The sequence below is a fragment of the Bacillus rossius genome (genome assembly GCF_032445375.1).
Source record: "Bacillus rossius redtenbacheri isolate Brsri chromosome 9 unlocalized genomic scaffold, Brsri_v3 Brsri_v3_scf9_1, whole genome shotgun sequence".
Classification (NCBI taxonomy): domain Eukaryota; kingdom Metazoa; phylum Arthropoda; class Insecta; order Phasmatodea; family Bacillidae; genus Bacillus; species Bacillus rossius.
This window is the reverse complement of record NW_026962012.1, coordinates 19,445,654-19,462,210: the sequence shown is the minus strand read 5'-3', so window position 1 is coordinate 19,462,210 and position 16,557 is coordinate 19,445,654. Positions and strand designations below refer to the sequence as shown.

Below are 16,557 nucleotides of genomic sequence, written 5' to 3'. Positions count from 1 at the left end.
TGTCACAGTGATAGAGCATTTGGTCAGAAGGTATTTCCAACTTTTTTACAGTTAATTACTGTTGAAGGTATATAAAATTATTTCATAATATTAATTTAGTAATGAATAAATACTGCAGCCAGAGAAAAAAAAATTATCCTAACATTAGAGGCAATATGGACTCCACTACACTAATCACGCCAGCTGTAGACCAGCAATAGGTTTATGCGGTGATGCTAAAGGGACAATATGATATTTACCTTAAACTACAGTCACAGAAAACTGGTGATAAGACTTGACGAATAAAATCATTTAACATTTTAAAACTCAAAATGGAATTGTAGTAGCAAAACTAGCCTCAACCGTGGCCACTGCTACCCTTATGTGAGCGCAAGGACCTCATGTAGTGTCTTGGAAGGGGGATGTGTGGTGGTCGCTTTCAGGGACCACACAACCAGCCCTCCTGGTCATGTAGTGTCTTGGAAGGTGGATGTGTGGTAGTCGCTCAGGGCCCACACAACCAGCCCTCCTGGTCATGTAGTGTCTTGGAAGGTGGATGTGTGGTAGTCGCTCAGGGCCCACACAACCAGCCCTCCTGGTCATGTAGTGTCTTGGAAGGTGGATGTGTGGTAGTCGCTCAGGGCCCACACAACCAGCCCTCCTGGTCATGTAGTGTCTTGGAAGGTGGATGTGTGGTAGTCGCTCAGGGACCACACAACCAGCCCTCCTGGTCATGTAGTGTCTTGGAAGGTGGATGTGTGGTGGTCGCTCAGGGACCACACAACCAGCCCTCCTGGTCATGTAGTGTCTTGGAAGGTGGATGTGTGGTAGTCGCTCAGGGCCCACACAACCAGCCCTCCTGGTCATGTAGTGTCTTGGAAGGGGGATGTGTGGTAGTCGCTCAGGGCCCACACAACCAGCCCTCCTGGTCATGTAGTGTCTTGGAAGGTGGATGTGTGGTAGTCGCTCAGGGCCCACACAACCAGCCCTCCTGGTCATGTAGTGTCTTGGAAGGGGGATGTGTGGTAGTCGCTCAGGGCCCACACAACCAGCCCTCCTGGTCATGTAGTGTCTTGGAAGGTGGATGTGTGGTAGTCGCTCAGGGCCCACACAACCAGCCCTCCTGGTCATGTAGTGTCTTGGAAGGTGGATGTGTGGTAGTCGCTCAGGGCCCACACAACCAGCCCTCCTGGTCTAGTGCCAGCTCTGGCCCCCGAGCCGACGGATGCGCAATTATACTACTTTTTAAAAAAAATTGTATTCCTGGAATAAAAGTATAGTAAAACTGGTATACTCACTATAGGTATTACTATTATATTATGTTAAAAGAAGAGTAAAAAAAAATTCAGATCTGTTGTTATTCATCTGTATTCATAGGACAAATGAACCAAAAAGTCATTACATTAAAAGCACCTGATGCTGGTTCGAGTCCCATCCCCATTGGCATGATGAACACATGCCCCCATTAACTACATTCGTTTACCAGACATATGTGTTTACATCCTTGTTATATTTTAATTGTGATGATTTTTTATAAACCTCATTATAGATTTGAATGACGAATGTTAGAATCAAATACTTTTTATTTCCAAGAAATTGTCTTGAGAGCTTAAATCACAGCTTCATGCCCCGTGTTGCAAATTTTGCATTTTAATTGCACTATATTTGATCTTCAGCGAAGATACTGGCGTAATTCTATTGGTGGAGATAAAGTACCAAATCTGATGTAGTGTTTCACCTTTTCTACTTAGTTGATGCATTCTGTCCAGGGCGTGCCTTGATCTGCTGACGTGTCTAATCATATTTTGCACACTCGTGAGTCTTTGGTTTTACAGTTAAATGTCTCGCATAATATAAAACATCGGAAATAGGACAGGGATTTTCAGGTTATGCACACATACACTTATTCTAATACAATACTGATCAAACCAAATTATAATATTCAGCTTTATGTAGTTTTGGTTTTCATAAGCTCCTGAACTTAATTTAACAACATTCAGGGCCGGCGCGTCCATATAGGCGAACTAGGCAACCGCCTAGGGCACCAAGTAGCTGGGGGCGGCGCAGCACGACACATAACATCTGATATAATATGTTTAACGATTATTGAAACTCTATGAAAATGGATTTTTGTAACAGTTTGGAATGTTTATATTGATATAAGTAATTATTTAAAGTCCACGGTGACCTGTTTATGATTTGTAATAAGTAAAAAAGTTAAAAAAAAAAACAAGTCTACTTACATTTGATTGTTGACAAAATCTTAGACTTACGTGATGTATTTTGAGGCAAGGAAATTTTTTTTTGGATGTCGGTGGTAAGGGGGGTGCATTAAGGCTTTTCGCCTAGGGCGCCAATTTACTTTGCACCGGCCCTGACAACACTTCGCCCACCTTGATCTTCTACAACTACTACCTTCATGTGTTGCCCCTTCCTTAGCAACGGAACTTCTAACTCTACTGTTGTCCACCTCTTCCTGGGCGACAACTCGTCTATCTGCCTTTCTCTAACTTGGTTTCACGACTACCTTAAGGGACATAAACTAAGATGCAACTAATACTACACAATATCCTCAAGTTAAGTTTCTCTTAGACACACTTTAGATATTCCAACTTTTTTTTTCTCCTGGGCTCTAATAAATTCACCGTACTTACTCTCCTCATAAAAAGTAATCTATTTTTGTTGATTCCCAAATGAACCGTTAAAACATATTTTAATAATTTTAATAAATTCTATTTTTTTATTCTGTCCTATATTTGAAACATTTATTTTAAAAAATATTATTTTATTCTACGTTATTATTATGTAACTAACTATTTAATATTATATTTTATTTTAAATGTCTAATTTAGCAACTGCTCAGGATATATAAACAAAAAATTTCTGAATTTAACCTAACCAATTCCACCCAAAATTTAATTTTCCAGTTCTTAACCCATTGACGTCTCCCCTCTGCAAACTTTTTATTTTACAAATTGTTTTACTCCTTCATTATTCTGATTCGTTAACTTCTTTATTCCTCTAATCGTTATTTTTAAAGTGCCGGAAATCCTTTTTTTTTTTTCGTTTAAAAACATGTATTTTCCACTAATTTATAGTCGTAGGTCGGGCCTATAACATATTACATGGTGCCAAACACGATTTTTACGGCCGTCGGCTTCCTAAATCGTTCATGGAACTTTAATATGGGTATGAGAGGGAAAGTGTAAATGATAAAGGTGATAATGAAACGAATATGAGGAGTGATGGGGAAAGGGAATAAAAATGATTCTTCCAGGATCGTAGATATATCTTTAAGGTATTTATGATATTCCTAAGGCCCTGTGTGGATATTAAAATGATCACTATGAAATTAATACTTTAACACAAGAATTACTGAGGTTCAAATTCAATGATCAGTTTTTAGTGCAACAAATATTTTTAAAATCAAGTTGTTTCACATAACTATCCAAAAAAAAAATTTCAACAACCTTTAACCATATAAATGCATATGGGATTATACCATATCTGACCCTATTGGGGATAAGACTTTAAATAAACGTGTGGTGTTGTTGGGCATTTCCGTGAATGTATTTATACCCTCCTTTGCTTCGATTGATAGTGCTTTTCCCTGTGCTGTTAAAGTCCTACCAAATCAACATTTTAATTTTTCGCACGTGATTTTATTTTATGTTCTTCTTTAGCCAATTATCTTATGGGTTTTAAATATATTTTTATGTATTGAATTTTTTACCAAAATGTAATTGTTAATTAGGTTATAAAGTCGTAGATTTAAAATTGCTTTGAGTTTTCATAGTTACGACTTTTTTTATTGGAGATAAGTCCCTGTTTTCGATTTTGTCTCCAAATACATTGTGATTAGCGTTGAACCAGCGCGACTGTCCTCCTGGCGAGGTGTGCAGTGGCTTCGCACTGGCTGACTGACTCCCTGGCTAGTTATTGCGGCTTTAAGAAGTCCTGACTGACCAAATTGATGTTTGTTTATCAAAACAACGCGTACTATTCCCGTGAGTCAATTTCGAATATTCCTCATCGCTGATTCGCTGCCCATGTGCTACAGCTCTTTCCTGGTCATCTATGTCACCTCCACGTCTTTACCTTCCTCCCCGACACCATTAATCATTTTCTGCTGACCTTATAGTCCCGTACTAGCCACGTGTGGTAAACATACTTCTTATTGTTGATAATGTTAGTAAATATTCGTTATACAACTGGTCACCTTCTCATTTTGACTCGCGCTTCTGTGTCCTTTAAATCTGTCTAAGTTCGGGGTATTCTAACATGGTGGTATATCTGCTCACACTGCACACTCAGTCCCTAAATGCGACACCTACTATTATATAAAACATTGCAGCCATTTAGAAGCCAAGGCGAACTCAAGGGACTACAAACCTGTGCTCAAATAGCACAGAAAATCCAACACAGGGTAGCTCCGTACTAGAACATTGAGGTGGGGCAGGTATAGTGGTATGTATAACTTTGATCAATTGATAATGCAAGTACCAATGTTTATGAGTACACTTGACTTTGTGGGTAGGTAACAAACATAACAAATGCAGGAGTCAATGATCATCAACAGGCCAAACCTGATTTTATATATATATGTTTGTATATAATTTCTCATAATTTATGACATGGGATACGGCCCTCAAGTAGGCAATATAACATAAATATCATGTTTTTAGGAAGCGTCACAAAAAGGAAAAAAAAATTATAAGGTATCAATATAATGTACAATTAAATGAGATGACAAAGATGACAGCATCAGGCGAGCTAGCAAGAGACACAATTTTGAATGGCAATGATAATCAATATTGCTGATTTTTATAAGACTCTTAGAGTATTCCAAAGCGCGCAACATCACGCGGATTCAAGGTCATGGGAACCAAGATTATACAATTCACAAACAACGTCAGCAGAGCTCACGCTAAAGTACGCACAAATATTAAATACAAATATCACGTTAATGCATACAAAATATACTAATTGTATTACTTTTAAATAATACCGAATAACAAGTAAGATACACATCTAGGCAGCAGAGCGGGGTGGCCAATCCAGGTGCTCTGGGTGTTGTAGGCCACGTGGCTCTGGAGTCGCACTGTAATCCTGATCCAGGTTGTCGAGCACTCCCCAGGACTGCCCAATCCGAAACAGGCGGATGCGTGGGTGACTCCGGTACCAGCCTGTACAGTCAGTAGCGGCTTGGATAGGGCCTCGGTCGGATCACGGGCTGTCTGCAAGCATCGATGGGTACATCCGGTGGTGGTTTGCAGAGTGTGCTCCAGATGGCCACTGGCTGAGCCCTGAGCGGCATGTCAGTATGGATTCTGGATGGTACCAATGCCCTGGCCTCTGACGCCTCTGGGCCGCGATGCCCGTTGCCTTCGTCACATGGAGCCGCGCCTTGCTCCGGCGGATCTGCCCCACTGAGAGCACACGCCGGCCGCCGCGGTGTAGAAACTCACTCCTTATAAACTATCTCGACACTCGTGGTTGCAGGCAAGGCAGTTGTAAAGGTGAAATTTCAGTTCCCAGTTGCTTCTCGGGTGCTTGCTCTTAGCATCGCCCTTTACCTGAGTTAAATGTGGTTCTGCCACCTGTTGAGTAAGCAACTTTCTAGCTTGTTGCAAACAAGTTGAACAATAGAGGTGACAAGAAAATAGGTGAATTGCACGCTCCAGTACTTGCTCTGAGCATTTTCCTTTCAAGTTTTCAATGTTTTCTTGGGGTCGGCTAGCTTGGCTGGTTGTACACACGGGCGTTTATGATGTGGAAGGGAGAGCGGCTCTCTCCGGCGCCTTTTCCCCGCAGGTTTTTAGTTTCTAAGGTTCTTTTGTGTGCAGAATTTCCAGCTGGTTTTACCTTATGTGCTATATGTGTTGTGTGCCAGGTTTCGCGAAGCCAGTGAAAGTGTTTGAGATGCTGCTTATTGGACGACTCGTGATCGGCATATACTGTGGCTTGAACGCAGGCTTGTGTCCCATGTACCTCAACGAGATCTCTCCCGTTAGCATCAGAGGAGCGGTAAGTAACCTATCCTTCATAGTTTTTAAAAATTAGTTTAATCACCTTGTATTGATTTTTAATTTTATTAATAAAGTGTGACATGTTTCAAATTTTGAAAATAGTTTTATGCTATTAATTAAAATGAGTAATCATATTCCCTTCAATAAATTTTTTGAGATGAAAAGAAATACTGAAAAATTGTGGCCCAAGCTAACAGTGTGCGATCGTTTTCGAACCCCTCGATGCAATGACTTGTACTTAGGAACATGCTTGTGACTTGCTGATCCAGTCAGCAACAGCAACAAAAGGTACAAAATGCAATTATGTAGACTATAAAATCTAATACCATTAACTTTTCTTGCACTCCTAGAACCAGATGAGGCACAAGTGTATTCCCTGTCTTTCTCACTTGCTCCCTTATTCTTTCTCTTTCTCTCTCTCTCTCAAATCTGTTTCAAAGAACAAATTGGTTTCCTCACAGCGTTTCCGAAAACCCATCAGTAGAGTCTTACCTGCGATCTGCGAAACAATTAAAACCGATTTGGTGGCGCGATGATTTTGTTATCAGGAGATTTCGTCAAACATTACCAGTGAATCCAGCGGATGAACTCAGCGCATGTTTAAAGTCCTCCATTTTGTGTAAAAAAAAAGGTTAAGATACTAAATTTAAGCAAGAATGTGCGTGCCTAATCGCAAAAGGATCGGTAATGGCCAAACCCCTGTAGACGTTTTTACTGGTTGTATTACATTTCCTGTCGATTTATGACAGTTTACTGAATCAAAAACCGAGCTCATTCAAAAGGTGTTCCCAAACTTCGCTCAAAATTACAGAGATCATTTTTTTTTGAGCGCATGAGCTGATTTGCTGCCAAAAACACGGATGTAAATTGAATCAATTTCAAAATTCAAAATGAAATTGCCGGTGAATTAAAGACATACAAATCAATTGATTGGGCAACTAACCAAGATGATGACGTCAACTATCCACCAGAATTTTTGAACTCACTAGATTTGTCAGGATTGTCACCTCAAAATCTTAAAAGTAGTGGTCATAATGTTGCGAAATATCAACAAACCGCGTCTTTGTAACGGTATACGGCTAGCAGTCAAAATATTACTGAACAGTGTGATCGAAGAAACCATTCTAAAACGAAAATAAGGGCGAAGATGTGTTGATACTTCGCATCCCAATGGTACCAACTGACGTTCCATTTTAATTCAAACGACTGCAATTTCCAGTGGGGCTTGCTTTCGCTATGACCATGAATAAATCCCAGGGTCAGTCGTTGAATGTTTGCGGTGCTAATATTGAAAACCCATGCTTCTCTCATGGACAGTTGTATGTTGCCTGCTCCCGCATTGGAAAACCTTCAGCTTTATTGGTTTACGCTCCAGGTAATCAAACAAAAAATATCGTGTACCATAAATCGTTACAATGAAAATATCATCACATTATTACTAAAGTCTTGCAGTGTACGAACCATAAAACTTATTTTTGTGAGTAATAGATGTTTATTATTGAGACATTAAATTAGTTACTAAAGTGATCACTCTGAAATACGTTTTTCTTTAATTATTTTTCTATTGGACTGCGACAGGCCAATAACTTTTGACAGAACGAAGTCTGACGGGCCAGCTAGTTACTAATAAAATGTTATACAAATTCCTGTATTGAATAATCATTACATAAAGGTGTGGGTGTGCTGTATTTATTAAATTATCTATGAACTAAATGTCCAATCTTTCATTCCCTTTAAGACGCAAGGAACTGCAACTCTTAAATCTTCTTAACATTAGCTTTTTTAAAGGAGGGAAGTTTAGTTTGATAGTCAACAGATCTCGCTGATATATAAGTAATATAGGCGTACCCATGGGGGCTGTTTTGGGGGTTCAACCCCCCCCCCCCCGCCCCGAAATAAGGCAAGAAAATTATGAACACTCATGTCATTCGAGCTCAATTTCTAAACACAGAGCAACGAGAGAAATAACGTCACCAAGCAGCCCAATTGGTAAGTAAACGTAAACAAATTTTAATTGCAGTGCTTTGATTATGTTTTAGATTTGCTTAGTAAAATGGGGCATTGAGTAACAGTAGTTATTGCGACCTAATTTCATTCAAAAACTCTATAAAACTATTAAAACTTCTGTGCCAAGGGGGGGGGGGAATGGGACGTTTTTTGGTCGTTTTGTCAAGTCAGGTAATTTCATTTAAATACTGTACATCTGTACGTATAACACGAAGAAAAAAGTTCGATTACTGCAATGTGCGTAATTTTAAACGACTGTTACAAACATTGAAAAGCTGAAATGTAAATTTCTCGCCTCAGATGAAAGGGACCTCGTTGAGTGCAACATGGTGTGAAGTCGTGTTTGAATCAGTAGCTTAATGGCCTCAACTCAATGTGTAGGTGTTTTTAGCGAATATTGTAATAGAACAATATAATTTTATATCTATAATATACTAGCTGCCCAACCCATCTTCGCACGGCTATACTAATGGGGGGAAAATGAGACTAAATATCCCATTTGCAGTAATAATAAATGAAATAAAATGCAATTAATTTCGACAAAAATTTATTACAATGCTTTGTAATGTACCGGAGAGAAAATGAGTAGCACCGATGGTTTCCCGATTCTCGAGCACGCAACGTACAACTGATGTACCCGTACTTCGCTACGGCAGTCTACAGGCAGATCACTCTTGCGCCGCTCATTCTACATGCCCCTCCTTGTGGTTACGCCACTGCCGCGCGATGCCCGTTGCCATGGAGACGCAGAAGGCATGAACAATGCAAAATCCCGTTGTCATGGAGATGGAGTACCCACTGTTGCCAGTGCTTAACCACCCTTGGGAGCTGATTTTCGGAAAACGCTGTCATTAATAGGAATAAAATGTAGCCTATATATATAAAGTTGACCAAAGTTACAAATATTAGAGCGAAATTTCATTAAAATCAATGCAGTAGTTTAGGAAATTAGCCCGGACAAACATCGTGACACGAGATTTTTATATATAAAGATTTAATTCTGTTTTGCTACACTTGAATTGTAAAGCCTGAATTACAACAGCCCGTCGCATCCGTCCGTCATCTGTTCGTCCGTCAGCTGCCAAGCGATATACAACTTCACTTCACTTTACTTCACTTCACTTCACTGCTTGGATTTTGGCCTTGAGCAGTATCCGTTTAGCCAGAAATATCCATGTCAATATTCTTTTTCATCATCTTTTATCACAAGTGTATATTTTTAATAAGTCTCAATTTTACTCCCATGCCTTACCCGGGACTCGAACCCAGAACCTCTCCCATAAGCCGGTGTGCATCCGACTACGCTACGGAGGTCAGCTGGCGATTTACAACACTCCGCTCGTCCGTCATAAAATTCTCCATGTCAATGCTGACAACTGTTGAGAAAACTTAACATTTTGGGTGAAAAAATTATCATATGTAATTATATTACTTAAACAATTATGTTAATTGAGTACTTGAAACTCATTAAACTCAGAGGTTTTTTTCAGTATGTATTTTCACATTTCCAGAGTTACCATACGTAATTATAATAGTACTTCCGTGACTTAGACCATTTTTTTTTCTAAAAAGAGCTTTCGAAATGTGACTAAACGTAAGCTAAGAAATGATTTTGGAATCACCTAAACAATTAAACAAACTTTAATACATTTTAATATAATATTTTATATGCAAACACCTAGAAGACATTAGGAGGTTATAGTTTCATCCGTTCACGCGTCAAAAGTATAAAGTTACCAAGCTTTAGACGTACGAGTGGATGACATTTTTCGGTATATCTTATTGGGTGCAGGTCACGTAATTGACAGACGGATGACGGATGGACTGGCTATTGTAATTCCGGCCTTATTTGCTAACACCCTTACAATCAAATTATACAGCAATTATTCTATTGTCATTCCGTCAACTTATTAGGAATAAGTTTGTAAAGTGCGTACGTAAATTCGTTAAGTTAACTAATTATTTTTATATTTTATATACATATATTTTTGGGAGGTTTTGTAGGTATTTTAATATTGTAATGTGAACTTACTTAAGTTAATTGAAAGAAAAATTACGTACAAATTACATATCAACAATAGCCCAGGTTAAAAAATGAAATTTGAGACTATTCTATTTATTTACTGAAGAAATAATTAATTTTTGGTGTTTATGCAGTTTTTCTTAAAAATCTGGAAGAACACCCCCCGAAAAAATTCCTGGGTACGCCTATAATAAGTAATAATACTAATACATAAGACTTTTAATATAGGACCTTATTTAGCTTCTAAAAAAATTTTCACGCAACTATGGCGACTTACTATTCAGTAATAAAGAAATATTATTACATCCAGTTTAAACTATAACACTTCTCTCGTTTTGCAAAACTCAATTTCTATTGAAAAAATTTTAACGGCTAGTTGTCGGATTTACACACTTAGTTTCCCCTGACTTAGAATTTTGTAGCATATGCTCACACCATTGCCAAAGGTATCTTGTAGTCTTGTAGGGTGTCGTACCGTCCGATTATTTTACCTGACTTTTTATCTGCCAGGAAGTTGCATTTATTTTGCACCATCCCGACTCTGTGATATAGACCGTTAATAAGATTAATATATTTTATCAAATAATTCCAAAAATAACTTATGTTTATCTCGTGCAGTAGAACTAATTCTCAGATTTAAAACTTATTTAATTTCGAGAATTTATATTCTTCTTCTTCCTCCTTTCAGCTCCAAGGAATAATCTTGCGTGCACAAACTTTTGCATTTGTTCTTGTAGCTACGCTGCACTTAAACTATCCTCTGCTATATGATTTTCTGGCACATTCGGTAGTTTGATTGGGTCAAAGATGTCAAAGCTTAGAGTTGGAACACGTTGTCTGGCAACCGCTGGCTGGGCAGACACCTCCCAGGTCTGGATCTGGGGTGTCTCCCCCCACTCAGGGACAAGACAGCTTCCTCGCACGCTCACACACGCTCACACACGCTCACACACGCTCACACACGCTCACACACGCTCACACACCAACACACACGAGGCTTCGGCAATACCCTTCACAGGGTTTTACAGGATATCACAGGATATTTACTTGACCGCCCTTCAAAGAGTTACATTTGTTCAGACCATTGTTTGGAAGGGATGTTACTGATTGCAATGTACCCTTCCTTTGGTCTGATTAGTTATTTTATTTGTAACATTTTTGTAATAATAATAATAATAATAATAATTCTTAAATATTTGTAACAAATTGTTGTTTGTTATTTGTATTAATAGGGCTCATCGTTACCAACTTCTCAGGCCTTGGATTGGGTTGAGTTACTTTAAGGTCACGTATCGTTGATGGCAATCCTTCTAACTGTTGATCGACACGATCCACTCTTTCAATGACTTGGTGAATATTTCTTATAGTTCTCCTATAGCATAATGTGCTGCCTCTTCGCTTTGGCCAAACTTACGGTATACGTGCATGTTTAAGATGTCTAGTATTGATGTGATTCTTGCACAAAACTCTCTTTCGATTATTTTTCTGGGCCATGTCGTGTGCTTTCTAATCCCATAATTCAATTCTCTACTTCCCAGACTTGCATGAATTGCTTTCTAGTGAGCTCCATTTCTCTTCTGATTTATTATTGCGGTCTTACTAAAATGGCCTTAGTGGCCTGAATATCAATGTGGATATTTTCTTGAAATTGACTTGTTTCACTCCTTATATTGCAAAGTTCATATTACAGTATTTTTATTATACCTATGTTATAAATTTTCTTGCCCAATTATAATTTTGTCAGGTTTTTTTTGTTTTACTTAAATTCTGAATATTTAGTTTCTTACACTATTCTAAATATTCTGGTTGGTTCGCTTAGCATTTTTTTTATTTCTTCCAATAATGAATCTTTTTTTTTCACCATCAATCATTCACTTCTGACAATAGAAGTGACATTATAGTTTCCAGTTAATATAACTTATTCCAAGTCGAAGTATATAACTTGGAAAGTGCCACCGGGAGGCACAGACCGCTTCTGCGTAGTTGTGCGAGGGGGGGGGGGGGGTTCACAAGAACAAGAGAACTGAAATGTGACATCAACAGTAGTATATAATAGGGGCTCCGAGATCAGGAGTAGGAGTGTGGATTGTGATTGTCGGTCCACCATATTTGATTGTGACGTCACTGCGGCCATCTTGGATGAGCGCAACGGGACACAACGTAACGGGACACATTGTAATGGGACAAGTAGATCATGGCCGCCATCTTGGATCTGCCATTTTGGATGATGTCATTTCGTTTTCTCTAACATTCCGACATTGTGTTATCCGCCATTTTTAATTATGATGTCATAGTTAAAATTATCGTTATGGTCGCCATCTTTAACTTTTTTATTTATTATCCGATTTTAATGAAAAAAATTAAAATTTATAAAAAAATTCACTTAATAAATTTTAATAAAAAATATTTAAAAAACAAACATTTACGACATGGAGCTCGGAGTCCTTGGTTCGAACCCGACGAGTGCAAAAAAATATAAAAATGGCGTCCGATCCTTCCTCAATGGTGGCTTCATGCAGACTGACCCCCACCACTTATTTCAAAGTATATATATCGTCACCTAGTATGACATCATGTCCGCCATCTTGAAAATCCACAATTTTTATGTTAGAAAATCGGGAAAAAGTTTAAAAATAATTAAAAAATTAACTAATCAAATTAAATAATAAAAATTAAATAAAATATTACTTAAAAACCACTGTTGCACATATTGTTATGGTCGCCATCTTGGATTATATAATTGTGCAGGTTTCGTTATGCCCACCATCATGGTGGAGGACGATGAAAACGTTACACTGTATGTTATGACCATCATATTGGATACTATTAATGTTGAATGTTTCGTTACGGCAGCCATCTTGGAATCATGTAATTATTTAGCTAGAAAATCGGGAAAACTTCCAAAATTCATTAAATAAATCACTTAATAATTTACATATTGATTCGATCGATTCATGTCCTCGGTTCGATACCCGATCGATGCAATAATGTTTAATTTTATGTAAAAAATAATAATTTCAAAAAAATCATGTTCAACATTCGTAAAGAGACTTTAAATCCTCTACTACCATCATCCTATAAGCCATCATGTCCACCATCTTGGAAATTAATATTTATTGACTTATTAATTCGAGAAAAAGTTCAAAATTCATTAAATAAATTTGTAATCTATATACTGATTGATTCGATCGATTCCTTTCCTTGGTTCGATCCCTGGCCGATACAAAACAACTTTAATATTTTAAAAAGGTACCACTAAAATGGCAGGTTTGAAAAAATAAAAACACCGCAAGTTCTTTTAAAAAAACTTTTATTACATAAATACTACACTACTACAAGTACAAAATAAAACACAGACAAATTACTAAAGTTTTGTGGATTTATCGATGTCTGCATCTGCCACCCACGAATTAAAGCGAGGTGGAAAGCCCCACCACTTGACGTAGGACAGTCCATTTCTTCGTTTTATAATCTTCTCCACCAAGTATGTATCGGGATACAACGTAGGCTGAATCTCTTTGGCATAGAAGCCGCCATGGATAGGTTTGTGGTCCAATTCTTCGAGGTAGTAGGTCCTAGGCTCTGATTCACGAACATGTGTCACACGGAAAAGTTCGGGACTCCAGTTCGCAGTGAAACCTTTCTCGAAGATACCTTTCTGCTTGGAGATTCGCACAATGTCACCAACGTTAGCGTTACGGTTTCGTGGATCTTTCTTCTTCGTGTTGGAAAACACTGTTTGAAGCAGGCGATTGTCCTTTACATCCTTCGGCTTGAGTTTCGTTTAGAATGCACAGTAGAATTGTATTCTCGTACTAGTTTCGGCAAGATGAAATTTTCATCTCTGTCGCCATATTGATTTTTTTATGTTCCACTGGAGGCCGCCATCTTGGATACCGACGACTCTGTTTCAGCTGTTTGTTCCTAGATAGCGCCAGCGTCGCTTTTGATTTTTTTTATGTTCCACTGGAGGCCGCCATCTTGGATACCGACGACTCTGTTTCAGCTGTTTGTTCCTAGATAGCGCCAGCGTCGCTCTTGATTTTTTTTCTGTTCCACTGGAGGCCGCCATCTTGGATACAGTCGACTTTGTTTCAGTTGTTTGTTCCTAGATAGCACCATCGTCGCTCTTGATTTTTTTTCTGTTCCACTGGAGGTCGCCATCTTGGATACCGACAACTTTGTTTCCGTCGTTTGTTCCTAGAGAGCGACAGCGTCGCTCTGTCTCATCACATAAGGTCGATGTTCCATTACCTACCAGAGCTATTATGATCCTTATCGACATATTAAATTTATTTTTTTATGAAAAATATATTGGAAGCGCTGTGATTCGAACCATCACAGCTCTGATCTCTAGGTTGGAAAACATACGCCTTTAACCGCTCGGCTATCGAGACATTTACCAGACTGAAAATTAAATAAGGTATATAAAAAAAATAACATGCATATTTGGACTTGTAATTTTTTTAATTTAAAGTAATAATAGCACCACCTGTTCGAGACAGAACCACCATCTTGTATTAAGACGTAACTGTTGCAATTATCGTTATGGTCGCCATCTTGAAAATCCGTAATTCTTATGTTAGAAAATCGGGAAAAATTTCAAAAATCATTAAAAAAATTAATCAACCTAATTAAATAATAAAAAAATCCTTAAAACCACCGTTGCACTTTTCGTGACGACCGCCATCTTGAAATCACCCGCTGGAGACCACCATCTTGTTTTCGACCGCTAGTGTGTGCTGATACCATGTTAGTATAAGTATCTAGTCACCACACATTTGTCCTTGACCTTGAACTTTGTCCTTGACCTTGAACTTTGACCTTGAACTTGACCTTGAAATTTGCCCTTGACCTTGAAATTTGACCTTGACCTTGAAATTTGACTTTGTCCTTTAAATTTGACTTTGTCCTTGTCGTCCATCACGGATCCGTCATTTTATGTTCAGTACATGCTACCAGGAGCTACCACCTGTCGGAGTACACCATCTTGTGTGTGTACTTGTATTATAGAGTACATTTCCATCTGGATGATTTTATTCTAACCCGCAACAGTGCAGTAATCATTTATTACCGAGGTGCCCCCGCCATCTTGAAATTCGGCAGCCATCTTGAAATCATGTAATAATGTAGCTATAAAAGCGGAAAAAAATCCAAAATTCATCAAAAAAATCACTCATTAACTTACATATCGATTTTATCCGCTCCAGTCCTTGGTTCGATCCCTGAATGATGCAATAATGTTTAATTTTATGAAAAAAAATAATAATAATTTCAATAAACCATGTTCAAAATTCTTAAGAGACTTTAAATCCTCTACTACCATCATCCTATCCGACATCAAGACCATCATCTTGGAATTTTCGTAATAATTAAACTAAAAATTCAGGAAAAAGTTAAAAATTTATAAAATAAATTTGCAAACAATATACTGATTAATTAGGTCGTCTAGGGTCCTTGGCACGATTCTGGACGAAGCTAAAATAAATTTAATTTAAATACCAGAAAAGCGTTCGGTTAGAGAAATAAAACACCACAAAGTCTTTTACAAACATAATATTTATTACACAATTTCTATCCTACTACAGAATCACTTGCGAAAGCCAGCAAACTTATAAACATTTAGCTTTGCATAGACGTGCAACGACTACTTCTTAGCTCCAAATGCTCCAGCAGCTTTAAATGCTCCAACAGCCTCCAAATGCTCCAACAGCCTCCAAATGGCTCCAACAGCTCCAAATGCTCCAACTACCTTTTCTTTCAACAGCTCCAATGATATTGGGCTACAATGCTACGAGTCTAAGAGACTACGAGGCTACAAGGCTACGAGTCTAAAAGGATCTAGCTGGTTCCGAGTTATACATGGCTGAGAGACTGCATGACTAAAAGACCGCATGACTACGAAACTACATGTCTATGAAGCTACATGGATACAAGTCTACTCGGCTCCAACACGCAATGTACACACAGTACACACAGGAAACTGAACGTACACACAGTACACACAGGAAACGGAACGTACACACAGTACACACAGGAAATCGGAACGTAAACACAGGAAACGGAACGTACACACAGTACACACAGGAGACGGAACGTACACACAGGAAACGGAACGTACACACAGTACACACAGGAAACGTAACGTACACACAGGAAAACGAAATGTAAAAACAGGAAAACGAAATGTACAAACAGGAAAACGAAATGTACAAACAGGAAAACGAAATGTACAAACAGGAAAACGAAATGCACAAACAGGAAAACGAAATGTACAAACAGGAAAACGAAATGTACACACAGGAAAACGAAATGTACACACAGGAAAACGAAATGTACAAACAGGAAAACGAAATGTACAAACAGGAAAACGAAATGTACAAGCAGGAAAACGAAATGTACACACAGTAAAACGAAATGTACAAACAGGAAAACGAAATGTACAAACAGGAAAACGAAATGTACAAACAGGGAAACGAAATGTACAAACAGGAAAACGAAATGTACACACAGGAAAAC

At 38.3% G+C, this 16,557-nt stretch overlaps 1 protein-coding gene across 1 annotated transcript in view; it reads left to right on the top strand.

The window, feature by feature from the left end:
- Positions 1–16,557, top strand: part of LOC134542547 (solute carrier family 2, facilitated glucose transporter member 1-like) — a 72,794-nt gene that overhangs the window by 13,299 nt on the left and 42,938 nt on the right. The window contains exon 4 of the mRNA XM_063386908.1: positions 5,873–6,006. Within this exon, the coding sequence (XP_063242978.1) occupies positions 5,873–6,006 (134 nt within the window). The remainder of the gene's footprint in view (positions 1–5,872; positions 6,007–16,557) is intronic.